This window comes from Geotrypetes seraphini, chromosome 8, assembly GCF_902459505.1.
Source record: "Geotrypetes seraphini chromosome 8, aGeoSer1.1, whole genome shotgun sequence".
Taxonomy (NCBI): Eukaryota; Metazoa; Chordata; class Amphibia; order Gymnophiona; family Dermophiidae; genus Geotrypetes; species Geotrypetes seraphini.
Window position 1 is genome coordinate 107,959,047 of NC_047091.1, and position 15,212 is coordinate 107,974,258.

The window sequence follows — 15,212 nt, forward strand, 5'->3', positions numbered from 1 at the left end:
CTCCTCAGCTCTTCATATCTTTCGATCCTAATCGGTTGGGGCGTCCTGTTTCCAAGCGCACCTTGTCCAACTGGTTGGCTGCTTGTATTTCCTTCTGCTACACTCAGGTTGGTCTCCCGCTGCAGGGTCGGGTCATGGGGCATAAAGTCCGAGCAATGGCGGCGTCTGTCACTTTCCCAGGTCCACGCCGATTGAGGAGATCTGCAAGGCCGCCACTTGGTCCTCGGTTCATACATTCACCTCTCACTACTGTCTGGATACTTTGTCCAAACGCAACGGCCTGTTCGGCCAGTCGGTTTTACGTAATCTGTTCTCTTAACTTGCCAACTTTCCCTCCATCCCATCTTGGTTAGCTTGGAGGTCACCCACATGTAGAGAATATGCGGCCTGCTTGTCCTGGGATAAAGCACAGTTACTTACCGTAACAGGTGTTATCCAGAGACAACAGGCAATTCTCGCAACCCTCCCTCCTCCCCGGGTTGGCTTCTTTGCTAGCTATCTGAACTGAGGACCACATTGAGGAGACGCGCCCTCTAGTGGGGCGGGAAGGCACACGCATGCGTAGAGCAGCACTAGCAAACTTTAAGATCTTCAATCAAGTTTGCTTGAAAAGCTGTCCGCAACGGGGCTCCGTGGATGACGTCACCCACATGTAGAGAATATCTGCCTGCTGTCCCTGGATAACACCTGTTACGGTAAGTAACAGTGCTTTCTCTCTCCTGCTTGTTCCTTGCACTGCTTCTGGAGTTCCTCTGAGCCCTGCTCCCTGAAAATATAGCATTTAGAGGAGTCCCTGGCAGTGATGGTAGCTCTTGTGCTTGGAGAAGCCCCCTTCCAGCTGAAGCAGTGCCCAGAGAAGCCGTTGACAGTGGCTGCTGTGGTACATAGGATTCCTAGTGGCAGGAATGGAGACAGCAGGAATGGTCCTCAATGTCCCACCATGCTCAGCTGCAAAGGGAAGGCTTAGCTGGAACTGTGAGGAGCTGGAGCAGGAGAGAATTTACTGCACTTGGCTCATAGAGGAAATTTCCTTTCAAGGGGACAGTTAAGTATAGACATTTTCCCTTTAACCTTGAAATCTCAGCTGGTGCACAGGAAGGTTGGAGGGGTGGAGTGGGTATGTCAGAGATGCTCTAAGGTAGCAGTGCATTTCTCATTCTGAGGCCCCATTCTCTTCCTACAGCCCTGGCTGCTGTGCCACCCCCAACCTGCGTTACAACTCATCCAGCAGTTTCCCTGATGAGATGCTGAACTTCGTAAAGACCCATCCACTGATGGACGAATCTGTGCCCTCCCTGGGTGATGCCCCCTGGATTATGAGGACAATGACCAGGTGAGTATTGCTACTGTACATCCAGAAGCAGAGGGCAGAGTAGGGGGCAGCCAGGCCTCCATTTTTCCTTTTCTTCACTTTTTGTATTATAGTTTATTTTTATCTAAAAACAGCCCTATCCAGCCAATCACTAGTGGTTCTAGCTGGAAATCTAACAAAAGATTGCAATAGCAAACAAAAACCAGAAATGCAATGATTACAGCAACCACAAACATGTGTCATTAATTAATACGTAAAATGATAAATACTTACTTAAATGTCAAGTAACCAGGTTTAGTAACAGATCCACCTGGGTAACAATTTACATATCAGTAAAGTGAAACTATATAGCTTTTTGTTTAAATGTCTGAGAGAATTAGTGCTGCATTTCTTTAATTCGTTCATGTTTTCACCCCAGTGCTTTCTGGCAGGGCTGGATTAACCTATGGACCAGCTGAGGCTCTGGCCTAGGGCACTGGTAAAAAAAAAGGGCACCAAATGCCTGGGCCAGTGACGTCACTGGCATTATAGGTTAAGCCAGCGGTTCTTTCACCTGCCCTCCTGCTGCGGATCCAGAACCTCTTCCCCACCTCCTCCCTCGAGTCCAGTGCCTCTTCCTCAACCTCCCCAGACCAACAAATCTGTTCTTCACTGGCGGCAGCAGTGGTAAGACGCTGCCTGTCGAGCTGACTCCTTCCCTCCGCAGCTCTCCGCCCCTCTGACTTAACATCCTGTTTACATGCCAGTGGGGTGCTGCAAAGGGAAGGAGTTGGCTCATTTCAGGCAGCATGTTACCACTGCTGCTGCTGATGAAGAATAGGTTTACTGGACCAGGGGTGCTGAGGGTTGCCAATAAAGAGCTAGTGGCAAAGAAAGATCTGCTGGACTGGGGGTGGTAAGGGAAGTTGAGGTGCTGGACTCACAGGATATGGGGGAGGAGAGGTGCTGGACCTCTGTGGAAGAGGGGGACAGCAGAGATGCTTGGGTGAGGGAACAGGGAAGAGGTGAATGTCAGACCATGGAAGTGGAGTTGGGGGCTAGGGGTGAAGAGAGGAGAACATGCAGACTATGGGGGTTAGGGAGAAAGGAGAAGAAGAGATGCTGGACTGCAAGGGAAAGGACGTACAGGTGGGGGTGTGGTGGGGGGAGGGGTGCAAAACCAAAACTTGGTCCAGGGCACCACAACCTCTAGAGCTGCCCCTGCTTCCGGGACACAGTCTTCTTTCACCTGAAAGGTCCTGCATTGTCCACTGAGAAGCAGCAGACAATGGCCAGCAGGGGTCAGGACATCAAGGATTAGCAAGGATGAGAGTGGATCTGACAGCTCACAGACCCTACTGCTGACCACCATTTAAAGCCTAACGATGAAACAATGACTGTCTTAGGTTATTGAGTTATGAAGATGTGAGCTTGAGTCTGTTTGGCCAGTGCATGTTTATGAACAATGATACATACTTCCTGTGCTAAACATGTAAATGCTTGTTGTGTAGTTAGTTATGTGTGAACCTCAGCAGGAGTGCCTTCATGCAGGAAGGATATTTTCCATCTAAATTGCTGTATGAGACCGTCACACGGTGGGTGATGTTCCCTTCTTCTCTCTACAGGTTTCAGCTCAACAAGATGGTGGTGGACACCACGGCTGGGCCCTCTGGCAATCACACAGTTGTCTTTCTGGGCTCAGACACAGGAACCATCCTGAAGTTCCTCATTCAGCCCAATGCCGGCCTCTTGGGATCTACCATCAGCACAGCAAATCAAAGTGTCTTCCTGGAGGAATTTGAGACCTACCATCCAGACAAGTAGGAACTGCTGAGTTATGTGACTCAATGACATGAATGTACAGATCACTAGTTAGCTGCTGTACTGTCACAGGCCATATTCACTTTCCACTACATCTTCCCTTTCTGCTTTCTTTGTCTGTGCAGTCACCCCCCCCCCCTCCCCAGTTTCTCAGTAATCAGCATTTCCTGGTGTATTCTTAGAGCCTGACTGTCCTGTTCTTAAACTGCTTTATCTCTGGTGAATGCTGCAGTGTTATTCTGAGAGGGCTCACCTAACAGTCCCAGTGACTGAACGGTCTGAGCTAACTTCTAAACTGCTATTGTCTCTCTCTGGCCTCAAAGAGGAAAAGGCATTGCTCTAAATCCCTGTAGGTTATAATGCCTATTAAAGAACCAACCCAAAAAAGATGATGATGTAGGCCTGTGCAGTTTGGAAACAGTGCAGGTTCCTTCATGAAAGTTTTGTTAAAGGAGAGAAACTTTGATACCTAGAAAAGAGTGGGTACTGGCAATTCCCACCACAGATATCACTGCTGGTGCTAATCTGGTTAGACTATGTACATGCTGATGATTATTTTGGTGAGACTGGTTACTCTAGTCTACAGCACTCTTTTTTAGATATACAATAGACTCTCAGTTATCCAGCACCCAAGGGGATTGGTAGTGTCTGATTGCTTGAGAGTTACTTTTAAAAATAGGCCTAACTACCATATATACAGTACTCAAATATAAACCAAGATTTTTGGCCCAAAAATGGGTCAAATTGGGGGTCTCAGTTTATATTTGAGGCCCACCCCCAAAGACCACTGTTGCTGCTATTTTCCTACTCCTGGTATGTGCCTTAAGCGTTTGAGTCAACCTGGGCCATAGGCCCTCTGCCTCGGTGCATTCTGGGATAAATAGGGAGGAGCCTAAGGCCCCATTTGGCTCAGACGCCCAAGGCTCCTTCCTCCTGCTTCTACGAACCCCTCCTCCCCATCAGTACATGATTGGAGTTTTTAGCCCTGTATAAAATGTATTCTGCCAAGTTGGTATACAGAGTAGACATTTAGGCCTATATGCACTAAACAGGGTCAGTAAGACCACGTGGTCTGCTATGGTCTGATTTTTGGCCGATTCCAAAAGAGCGACTGATGCTCAAAGAAGTTTGCATTCAAATGATTTGAGAAGAGATTTGTCGTAATCCCCATCCAATTCTACCAAGGAATTTTTGTGAGAGCAACTCTCACACATGCTCAGAGCCGGCAGGTGAAGCACGAACAACTGAGAGGCAGGGGAAGCCCCAAAGCAGCCTCCTGCCACTCAGCTGTTCAGGGTAGGAAACCTTTTTTTTTTTTAGTGGATAAAGATGTTGTGCGTGTTATCCACGCACAATATCTGTCCCCATTTTTTTAAAAAGTCATGCTGGACCACCTGCCACCCAAAGCCTTCACGCCCCCCTAATGACAACTGCAGGTCCCTGGACCCCCCAATGATAATGGCTGCAACAGCAACGCACCAAGAGAGACAGGAGAGATGCCCACTCCCTCCTGCCTCAGCAACCTGGTTGTGCATCTGGGCCACCTGGACTCCTCCCCCCCAACTCTTCTCCATGCTCCCCCTGTCACCCCCCCATCCTACACAAAGATCCCCCCTCCTACCACCCCACTAACAAGACCCCAAAAGACAGCCCTGGTAACACACGCACAGCATCTGTGCCCATTTTTTTTAAAAAAAAGGTATGGTAAATGTTATAATATATTAATTTCAGGGCTGAATTATTGGTAGGACAGGTAAACGACTGGTCTTGACCAGTCACTTTTTTCGGATCTCTAAAAGCAATCACTTTTTTTGTGCATCACGAAGCAATGTTAGAGCATCAATCACTCGGCTAGTTTACATAGCGTTTTAATATTAAAGAGCTTATTTGCGTGGCTGAATCGGAGAATGAGCAATTGCGCAAAAAAACATGCATTTTGTGCATCAGGTTGGCGAGTCCAATCATTGCTAAACCAGTCAAAACTGGTTTAGCGATGATCGTTAGACAATTGCTGACTTTAGTGCATCTGGGCCATAGTTTGTGTGCAAGATCCGTCTCTCATGGTTAACCTTTCAGCTCAGCATTAGCAGACTACAAGCCCAGCCTACAGCTTTTTCCTTCCCCCTCAGGTGTGGCCGGTACAATGAAGAGGACAGGCGTATCCTGGGAATGGCACTGGACAAAGCATCTGGATCCCTGCTGTTGGCTTTCTCCCCCTGTGTGGTGAAAGTGCCTGTTGCAAGGTGCCAGCAGCACTCAGGCTGCATGAAGTGAGTTTCTCTGTGTCCAGTCACACAAAGAGAGGAGGGTCATAGGATCTCCCCAGGGGACAAGAGAAGAAGTTGTGAACTATAATTATGCCATAGTAGGTTGAAACTGGTTGAGACCAGCTCTGACCAAAAACTGATTTTGATGGGTTCAAACCAGTTTAGGCCAATTACAGCGGTTCAGACCAAATGTTCTGGCCAGTTCAAACCAGTTCCAATGAGTTCTGAAAAACTGAAACCCATTCTGACCAGTTGAATAGTTCCAACTGGCTGAAACCAGTTCCAACCAATTCCAATCTGCTGAAACTGGTCTGATCAGAACCAGGTCGATGGTACAGAAGCCAGTCAGAACCAGTTTCAGCCAGTTGGTTGTATTCCTCCCTCCCATGGCCTCTCCACTTTTTTCCATCTTGCAGTAGAATAAATTGAATGGGGTATTCACCTTTTTTTTTTTTTTTTTTTTTTTTTAATTTCTTTAGAGATAAATTGTTAAAAAATTGCAGCAGGTTATTAAAAACATTTCTCAAACCTTGGGAGACTTGAGCAATCACCTCCCTCGCAACCACTTGCAGTCCTAAGTCCAATTAGAGCTATGTGGAGACTCAATTAGGTCCAGGTTTCTGGTAGAAATGTTCTGCCCTCTGGGGAAGCCCAGAGCAAAGGAAAGCTTGTCTGTAGAAGGATGGGGGAAGGAAGGGTGGCTGTCAGCACAATCTCTGGGAGAACAGATTTGGTATAAATGATGCTGGAGCGGATACACCAGCCTAATTACCACTGCAGTTGAGGAGGTTCACCTTTATTTTTTATACCACAAATAAAATATCTAAACGATTTACAAGTACAGAAATTTTAGGGGAAGTAATGATAGAGGAAAGAGACAATAGAAGAAATAGATTATATTCCAAGTATTAAATATAGGGGTAGAGGAAAATAAATATTACTTAATACAGGTTAAACTAATATTAAAATTTAACATATCAAAATGATATAAGATACAAAAGGAGGAAAGGACATACAATGATGCTGTAATGAGGTAGAGAAGGAGGGGTATAAGCAGAATGAATTAGGAAGAGGTGTTGGATTGGATAGGTGGGTGTGCTGTTATGAAAATGGTGTTTTAAGTAGAGATTTTATTCTAGTAAATGATAATTCTGAATGAAGATGAAGAGAGAGAGAATTCCACAGGGGCGGAGCAACAATGCTGAAATAGGAAGAGCAAGTGAGGTGTGAGTGAATCTGTCAAAGGGAGGGAATTACTAAAAGGTGCTGGTTGGCAGAGCAGAGAGTAAAGCTGAAGCGTATGGAGATGATTTGGCACGGAGTGTCGGGATCCTTCCCCCACCTTTTCTCTGTGAGTTTTCATTTCTGGCGTGTGTTAGGTGAATGTTGCTGCCTTGGCCTGTTTCAGCCCCTGACAGAACTGCTTTTCCAGCAAATAATCCATTCATATTTACAGCTTTCCTCATCACATCAGAATGGTTCCTGATTAATTTAGCAACCAAAGCTTGTTTGAAGTTTCAGTAGTATGGATAAGTGCACAAAACAACCTAGAGCAGGGGTAGGCAATTCCAGTCCTCGAGAGCCGGAACCAGGTCAGGTTTTCAGGATATCCACAATGAATTTGTATGAGATGAATTTCCATGCACTGCCTCCTTGAGATGCAAATCTATCTCATGCATATTTATTGTGGATATCCTGAAAACCTGACCTAACTCCGGTTCTTGAGGACCGGAATTGCCTACCCCTGAACTAGAGTAATAAAAAAAAAAAGATATATATATATATATATATATATATATATCAGTAGTGGCGTAGTAAGGGTGAGAGGTGCCCGGGGCGGTGGCGCCCCTCCCCCACCCTTGTCTCCATCCTCCCATCTGCTCCTTTCCGCTCTCTCCTGCAGCCCGCGCGTCCCTTCCCTTCCCCGTAACTCTTTAATGTTCCCAACGCGAGTAGCAACCCCATCGTGCTGCTCGCACCAGCATTGGCTCTTCCTCTGATGTCACTTCCTAGTCGCGGGTCCAGGAAGGTAACGTCAGAGGAGGAGCCAACGCTGGCGTGAGCAGCAAGTTGAGGTTGCTGCTCGTGCCGCGAATGTTAAAAAGGTACAAGGGAAGAGAGGAGAAGGAGTGGGGGGTGGAGAGGAGGACAAGTGCTGTCGCCCTCACCAAGATGGCGCCTTGGGTAGGCTGCCCCCCCTTACTATGCCACTGAATTTCAGCTTGACTTGGAAGCTTCTGGTCTTCCACCACTGCCACATCTTCCCTGGTGGCACAGTCAATGGGAATAAAACAGGAAAGGAACGTGGCATGAAATCTCAGAACACTCAGATACTGCGCTTTCAGGCCCAAATTCTCGAAATGTCGCTGTAAGTTAGACGGCGGTAGGCACCCTACTGCCACCTAACTTAATTGTTTTAATTAGTTCAATTGGCACAGTAAATGAGTACGCCAATAAAAATCTCATCTCAAAAAAATGTAGCTACCCAGGGACCTGCAAAAATGGTACCGGCATCACATCTACGGAGGCACCTAGCAGTGGCTAAGATCAAAACAGGCGTGGTTTGACGTTAGGCGCCTCTGTAGACGTGATTCACGTCAAAGATAGGCACCGATAATGTAGGCCTTCAAAACCTTGGCCTGCATTTTCGACGCTTACCTTTGAGGTCAGCCTTGATTCTGCAAACAACGCAACGTGGGTGACACGCGGCCAGTGCCCTTTTGTAAGTGCTAGGTGATTATGGTGCTGTTTACAAAATCTGGTCCCATTCTGTCTGTTTCCAGGGGGGCAGGGCTGACTGGGGGGGGGTTCAGAGGTTCTATATTTATTTATTTATGTTATTTATTTTTAACGTTTCTATTCTGTTTAAACCTAAGCAGATTACAATTTATGTAAATTACATTATCTTAAGGCACTTAGAAACTTCCCTCTCTGTCCTGAACGGGCTCACATTCTAAGCTAAAATGCCAAGGGAAATAAAGAACATGGAAAAAGTATTATATCCATGTCCATCAAAAAATAAAATAGAAATTAAGGCAATAAAACTTAAGAGAACTTACTGTATAAACTCAAATATAAGTTGATCCGAATATAAGTCAAGACCCCCATTCCCCCCCCAAAGGAAGAAAAATAGTTGACTCGAATATAAGTCGGGGGGCTTAATATTCAAGTGCCCTGCCCTATCAGGATCTGCACCCAGCCCCCTTCCTTCCCCCCCCTGTCAGGCATTGATCCCAGGCAATGCACCTAGCCCCATTCCTTCCTTCACTCCCTCCCCTGTCAGGCTCTGCACCCAGCCCCCCTCCCACCGTCCCTCCCTTGTCAGACTCTGCACCCATCCCTCCCAGGCTCTGTACCCTGTCCACCCTCCCTGCCTTGTCCATCGTACCTGCTCTGCCAATCCCTGGTGGTCCAGAGGTGCAGCAGGCAGGAGTGAGCTTTCCACGCTCCTGCCCCGCTGCTAATCCAGTCAGTGGTGGCTGCCGCGAGATCAGGTTTCTTCAGCCGCTGAGCAGCACCAAGCAGGAGCACGCTTTGGCGCTCCTGCTCGGCGCTGAGCGGCTTCTTGATTGGCTCCCTCGAATTCTCGTGAGAATTCACAGGAGCCAGTCAAGATGCTGCTCAGCGCCGAGCAGCAGCGCCAAAGCACACTCCTGCACAGTGCCACTCAGCGGCTAAAGAAACCCGATGTTATGGCAGCCACCACCGACAAGGTTAGCAGCGAGGCAGGAGTGCAGAAAGCTCGCTCCTGGCCGCTGCACTTCTGGACCACCAGGGATCGGCAGAGGAGGTACTAGGACAGGGCAGGGAGGAGGAACAAGGTGCAGAGCTTGGCGGCATCCTGAAATAATTCTGGGAGAGGGGTGCTGGCCCGAATATAAACCAGGACCCCAATTTTGGGCCAATTGTTTGACCCAAAAATAAGTAAAACAAATAAAGGGGTCCTTTTATTAAGGTGTGCTAACCGATTTAGCGCGCACTTAAGATTAGTGTGCGCTAAATGCTAAGACGTCCATTATATTCCTTTGGACATCTTAGCATATAGCGCGCGCTAAATCAGTTAGTGCATCTTCATAAAAGGACCCCAAACTAAAGGCCAGTCTGTATTGCGCTGTTTTCCTGTTTTATTGCTAATGCCACTGCTGCAAGTCCTGGAGAAATGTTGCAGCAAGGGTGGCAGTATGGGTTGAAGCTAGAGTGGCATGAATGAGGGCACCTGATATCTTTGCACCAGTCCTGATAGCGTGATGCTAGGTGATTGCAGAGGACAATTTCAGAGGTACTGCCTGTGCAGCAGCTACAGGGAGGGAAGTTCTCAGCTTGCTGAGTAAATCATTGGGGGGGGGCAGGGAGGGCGCTTCTGATCACTCATGCTCATGGACTGACATAATGTACAGGACACCAGTGAAGATACTACCCCATCTCTTTAGCTGTCACAGACCTATCCCTTAACTGCTTCAGAATTTATGATCAGCTCTTAGGGAGAGGGAGGCACTGTCACTAACCAATTCATCTCAGTGCAATAGCCAGAGGCTGAGTGTGCTCCTGCCCACCTGCACACTGTCCAGAAGTATCTTAGTATAAATTGCACCTGTCTTTATGTCTAAATCTCAGTTGAGCTAAATATTTTGATGGTTGCAGGAACTGTCTGGAAAGTCGGGACCCGTATTGCGGCTGGACGCCAGAGGGCTCCTGTGTATTCCTGGAACCCGGTACCAGGTAGGACAGAATGAAACAGATACTGGGGTGGGGGGAGGTTAAATGACTTTTATTTTGGTTGTAGAGAAATTAAGGAGTTGAGGAAGAAGGCCACGTGAAGACAAAGTGAACATACAGCTATGTTGGGGAGGGGGAATGAGTACCCCCCTCCACTGCCATGAAACTCCTTATCCTCTTACCCACTGGTTCTAGTTATGGCTCCTGTGACATAGGGCATGCACTTCTGGTTTTCCCTCAGCTAAAAGGGTGAGCTCCAGGTAAAATTAGGCCTGGAACAGCTTTTTCTGAGAAAATGGGCTCAAATTTGAGAGTCTCAGTCCTGTTAATGCAAGGACCTCTAAACTATAGACTGTGGGCCAGATGTGGCCCATGCATCTCATATTTCCTGCTCACCACATTTTTTTGAAGCCCTTGAAGGAAGTTTTCTAAAAATAAATTTCCCCATGTTGAATGGTGGGCAAAAGCAGCAAATGGGGTCTCAGGCCCCATCAGTGAAGATGATAATGGTAGTACAAACATGAAAACAAACTCAGTAAAGTCTGATGAGGGCTTCCTCTTCCATATACCTTCTCAGTGATGAAAAAGTCTGATGTGGTCCTATTCTTGCAGTAATAGAATGAGATTACGGGAAAGTATGAGTCCTTGCTGGAAGGGACAATAGACCTCAGCCTGCTTCCCCCCCCCCCCCCCACCCTACTAGTATGTGATCCCACAGAACCAACCTCTAATTTTAGGGGCCTGAATAAAGCATGGTTGGTTAAAAGAAAGGGCCTGATTATTAAAAAAAAATTAACTACCCAATTAAATTGCACTGAGCACGTAAGGAAGGAATATTAAGCAGGACTTAACCGTAAAGTACCACTGAATGTCCACTTTGACTGCCAGTTAGTTCAGGGCAGAATCTGGATGGAGCCAGGAGTTATGCAGGTACTGGTGATATTAAAGTGCCAGTGCCCACATAGCTAAGTGGGCAAATAGAAGAACAGTTATGTGGATATAACACTGAACATCATAAGAACAGACCATCTAGCCCAGTATTCTGTTATTAACAGTGGCCCATCCAAGTCAAAAGTACCTGGCAGAAACCCAAATACATGTAGTAGCAAAATTCCATGCTACTGATCCCAGGACAAGCAGTTTCTTCCCTTATGTCTGTCTCAGTAGCAGACTATGGACTTTTCCTCCAGGAATTTGCCTAAATCTTTTTTTAAACCCAGCTATGCTAACTACTGTTATCACTCCTCTGGCACTGAGTTGCAGAGGTTAACTATTCTTTGAGTGAAAAAATATTTTCTCCTATTGGTTTTAAAAGTTACATATTTCCACATAATTTCATTGAGTGTCCCCTAGTCTTTATACGTTTTTAAAGAGTGAAAAATCAATTCACTTTTACCCGTTTTACACCACTCAGGTGTACCTGTGTAACTTCAGGGCACCACCAAAGACCTGGATAGGGCCTGGCACTGAATAATGTAATGTAATGTAATTTATTTCTTATATACCGCTACATCCAATAACTGGGTGTAATTTAGCCAGCAGTGGTCAGAACTTTTTAAAAAAATGTTCACCGCCACCATCTAAATGTATTTATTAATTTAAAAATTTATATACTGCTTTAAACCAAAGCAGTGTACAATCAACATACAAATGCAATATGTTAAGCATTGTGTTCAAACAGAGTACAATACATAGAATACGTAGAATTTTTATTTATACAGGTAATAGATGGAAGTGGACAAGAAATGTAATGAAGACTCAACTTTTTGTAATGTTGATTTTATGTTATGTATGTTTTATATGGAAACTGTCTAGATATAGACAGTATATAAATTTATAAAATAAATAAATATTGATCCCTAAGTATTTAATGGCACTCCCAAAAAAATAAAAAAGTGAGACTACTTAAACCTAGCTGAAATTAAATACATGTACTTCTGCTTTAAAGTTCAGGGCGAGCTACTAAGGCAATAAATTTTTATTTCAGGCATTTTTCTAAAAGTGAAATATAGATGTCCGACAAGTTTTAATTAAAATGAAATTGAAAGGAACAGAGCCAGCTTCATGTTTTGTGTGTAATAGTTGAGCACTGCCCCAGAACGGATATCTTACTATCTGGGAAAAGTGAGGGCTCTCCCAGCTCCCAATCTGCTGGAAACCTCCCAGCTGCCAAAACCCACCACTCTTTATCCTCTTCTAACCTTCATTTTCTAAAAGTGTCACCAAATCTATATTTGATGTCCAACAAAACCACATTTTTCTGGTTCATCTTTTAAAACAGACTTCTCAGTACCTGGAAGATTCCCCAAACGTATCAAGATCCCATGCTTCTGACTTCATGGATAAACAGTGGCTTTTCCCAGGTCTCTTTTAACAATGTATGAATTTTTCCTCCAGCAACCTGTCCAAACCTTTATTAAATCCAGATGCACTTACAGCTTTATCCACATCCTCCAGCAATAGATTACTGGTCATCTTTTAATCCAACCAGTTTTTCAAGAGCTCATACAAACTGCCCAAGATATCTGCAGGACCTGTGAGAGACACTTAGGTCAAGATGCACTAAACAGGATCGGTAAGACCGCATGAGTCCGTTCCGCTCCGATTTTTGGACAATTCTAAAAGAGCTATTGATGTACTAAAAATGATTCATACAGAGGTTCCCCATCTCTCCCGTCCAATTGATCGCTGTGAGAGCGACTCACACACATATGCAGAGCTGGCAGGGGAAGCCCGAACAGCTGAGAAGCAGGGGAAGCCCCAAAGCAGCCTCCTGCCACTCAGCTGTTTGGGGTAGGAAACCTTTTTTTTTTTTTAATGGGCACAGATGCTGTGTGTGTGTTACGCACAATATCTGCCCCTTAGGCATCTGAGCCAATCAGGGCCTTACCCTTCCCATGTATCACATGATGCACCAGGGAGGAGAAGGCCTGCCATTTTGGACTGGCAGGCCTCAGAGCAGGTGGGACCGCATCCCTCCTGCACCCAACTTGTGAAAAAGTTACTGAGTGGGTTTGGGGGTGCATCTGGTGGCAGGATGGAGTGAGCATCCCTCCTGCTTTTTTATTTGTGGAAGGGGGAAGAGGGAGGGTAGGGGATAGTTTAGGGGTGGGCTGCCTGGCATGGAGGGGCACCTTCATTGGTGGGAGGGAGTGGGCATCCCTCCTGCCATTTTTTCTCACATGGGGGGTGGGATTGGAATGACAGGAGGGAGTGGGCATCATTCCTGCCGTTTTCGTTGCCAGGGGGGGGGTAGAATTGGGTGCCGGTGCGTCAGGGGGACGTCGGGGAGGGTTGTCATTGGTAGGGGAGCTTTTTTCTTTTTTTGAAATGGGGCAGATATTCCAATACACATTGCATCTGTGCCTATTAAAAAAAAAAAGGGCTGAACTATGGTTAGGTAAGAGACTGGTCTTGACCAGCCACTTATTCTGGATCGCTAAAATCCCAGGCGGAGGAGGGTTACATAGAAACATAGAAATAGACGGCAGATAAGGGCCACGGCCCATCAAGTCTGCCCACTCCAATGACCCTCCCTATCTATCTTTGCGGATAGATCCCACATGTCTGTCCCATCTGGCCTTAAAATCTGCTGGCCTCACTAACCTGAAGTGAAAGACTATTCCAGCGATCAACCACCCTTTCGGTGAAGAAGAACTTCCTAGTGTCACCGTGCAGTTTCCCGCCCCTGATTTTCCACCGATGCCCCCTTGTTGCCGCGGGACCCTTGAAAAAGAAGATATCCTCTTCCACCTCGATGTGACCTGTGAGGTACTTGAATGTCTCGATCATATCTCCCCTCTCTCTATGTTCCTCAAGTGAGTAGAGCTGCAACTTCACTAACCGCTCCTCGTATGGGAGCTCCTTGAGTTCCGAGACCATCCTGGTGGCCATTCTCTGGACCGATTCCAGTCTCAGCACATCCTTGCGGTAATGTGGCCTCCAAAATTGCACACAGTACTCCAGGTGCGGTCTCACCATGGATCTATACAGTGGCATAATGACTTCAGGTTTACGGCTGACAAAACTCCTGCATATGCAACCTATGATTTGCCTTGCTTTGGATGAAGCTTGCTCTACTTGATTTGCAGACTTCATTGTCTTCCCTGACAATCACCCCTAAGTCTCTTTCTGCTACAGTTTTTGTCAAGATCTCGCCATTTAGGGTGTGCATAGCCAAGCAATGTTAGTACAGCAATTGCTTGGCTAGTTTGCATAGGGTTTTAGCTAATTTGCATGATAGGAACAGAAAATGGGCGATCGAGGGGAAAAACACACGGTGAGCCATTTTGTGCATCGGGTTGGCAAATGCGATCGTCGCTAAAGCAGTCAAAATTGATTTAGCAATGATCGCTGACTTTAGTGCATCTAGGCCTCAGCTTGTGCCAAAGGACAGCAGAGAGACAGCACACATCTATGATTTATGTCCCTGCAGTGATAAACATTTTACTACTTGGAAATGCACAGAAAGCTTTTGAACTGGGAATCCAAACCAATTGGCAGCACTTGGAGCTAAGTTCACTGTCCCTAGCCCATTGGAAAAAGGAATACTGGGGGGGGGGGGGGGGAGGAAGACCTTGAGTGGAGGAGTAGCCTAATGGTTGGTGCAGTGACCTGGGAACCTAGGGAATTGGGTTTGACTCACACTGCAGCTTTCTGTGACTTTGGGCAAGTCACTTAACCCTTCATTGCCCCAGGTACAAAATAAATATTTGTATATAATATGTAAACTGCTTTGATTGTAACCACAGAAAGGCAGTATATCCAGGCCCATCCCTTTTCCCTTGAGCACCAGGAAATTTGTACCCAGGCCAGTGACCCAGCAGTTACCCTGACAGGTAGTCCATGGTCAAACAAATGAATTCCACGTAGAAATTCAGTTCCAAAAAGAATGAGAAAGAGTCCTTAGTGGCTGAAGGCAAGCATACCTGTGGCAGTACATGAGCAGATTTGGTTGGCCAGTCATTATTTTTGGCCAGTATCATTTAGATTCCCAACACTGGGGAAGGCGGGGCTGAGTAGGGAATATATCATGCACATTAAAATGACATTTCAGCAGCTTACATTTCTTGGGGTTGGGCTCCTGCAAAATTTGCAGAAGGCAGACTATTTGCATT

General features: G+C 46.2%; 1 protein-coding gene across 3 annotated transcripts in view; it reads left to right on the forward strand.

Moving 5' to 3' along the window:
- The window catches only part of SEMA6B (semaphorin 6B), a 241,785-nt gene that overhangs the window by 216,472 nt on the left and 10,101 nt on the right, over positions 1–15,212 (forward strand). For all 3 annotated transcript variants that reach the window (XM_033954396.1, XM_033954398.1, XM_033954397.1), the window contains 4 exons: positions 1,184–1,333; positions 2,917–3,111; positions 5,242–5,382; positions 10,021–10,098. In XM_033954396.1, coding sequence (XP_033810287.1) covers positions 1,184–1,333; positions 2,917–3,111; positions 5,242–5,382; positions 10,021–10,098 — 564 coding nt within the window. The remainder of the gene's footprint in view (positions 1–1,183; positions 1,334–2,916; positions 3,112–5,241; positions 5,383–10,020; positions 10,099–15,212) is intronic.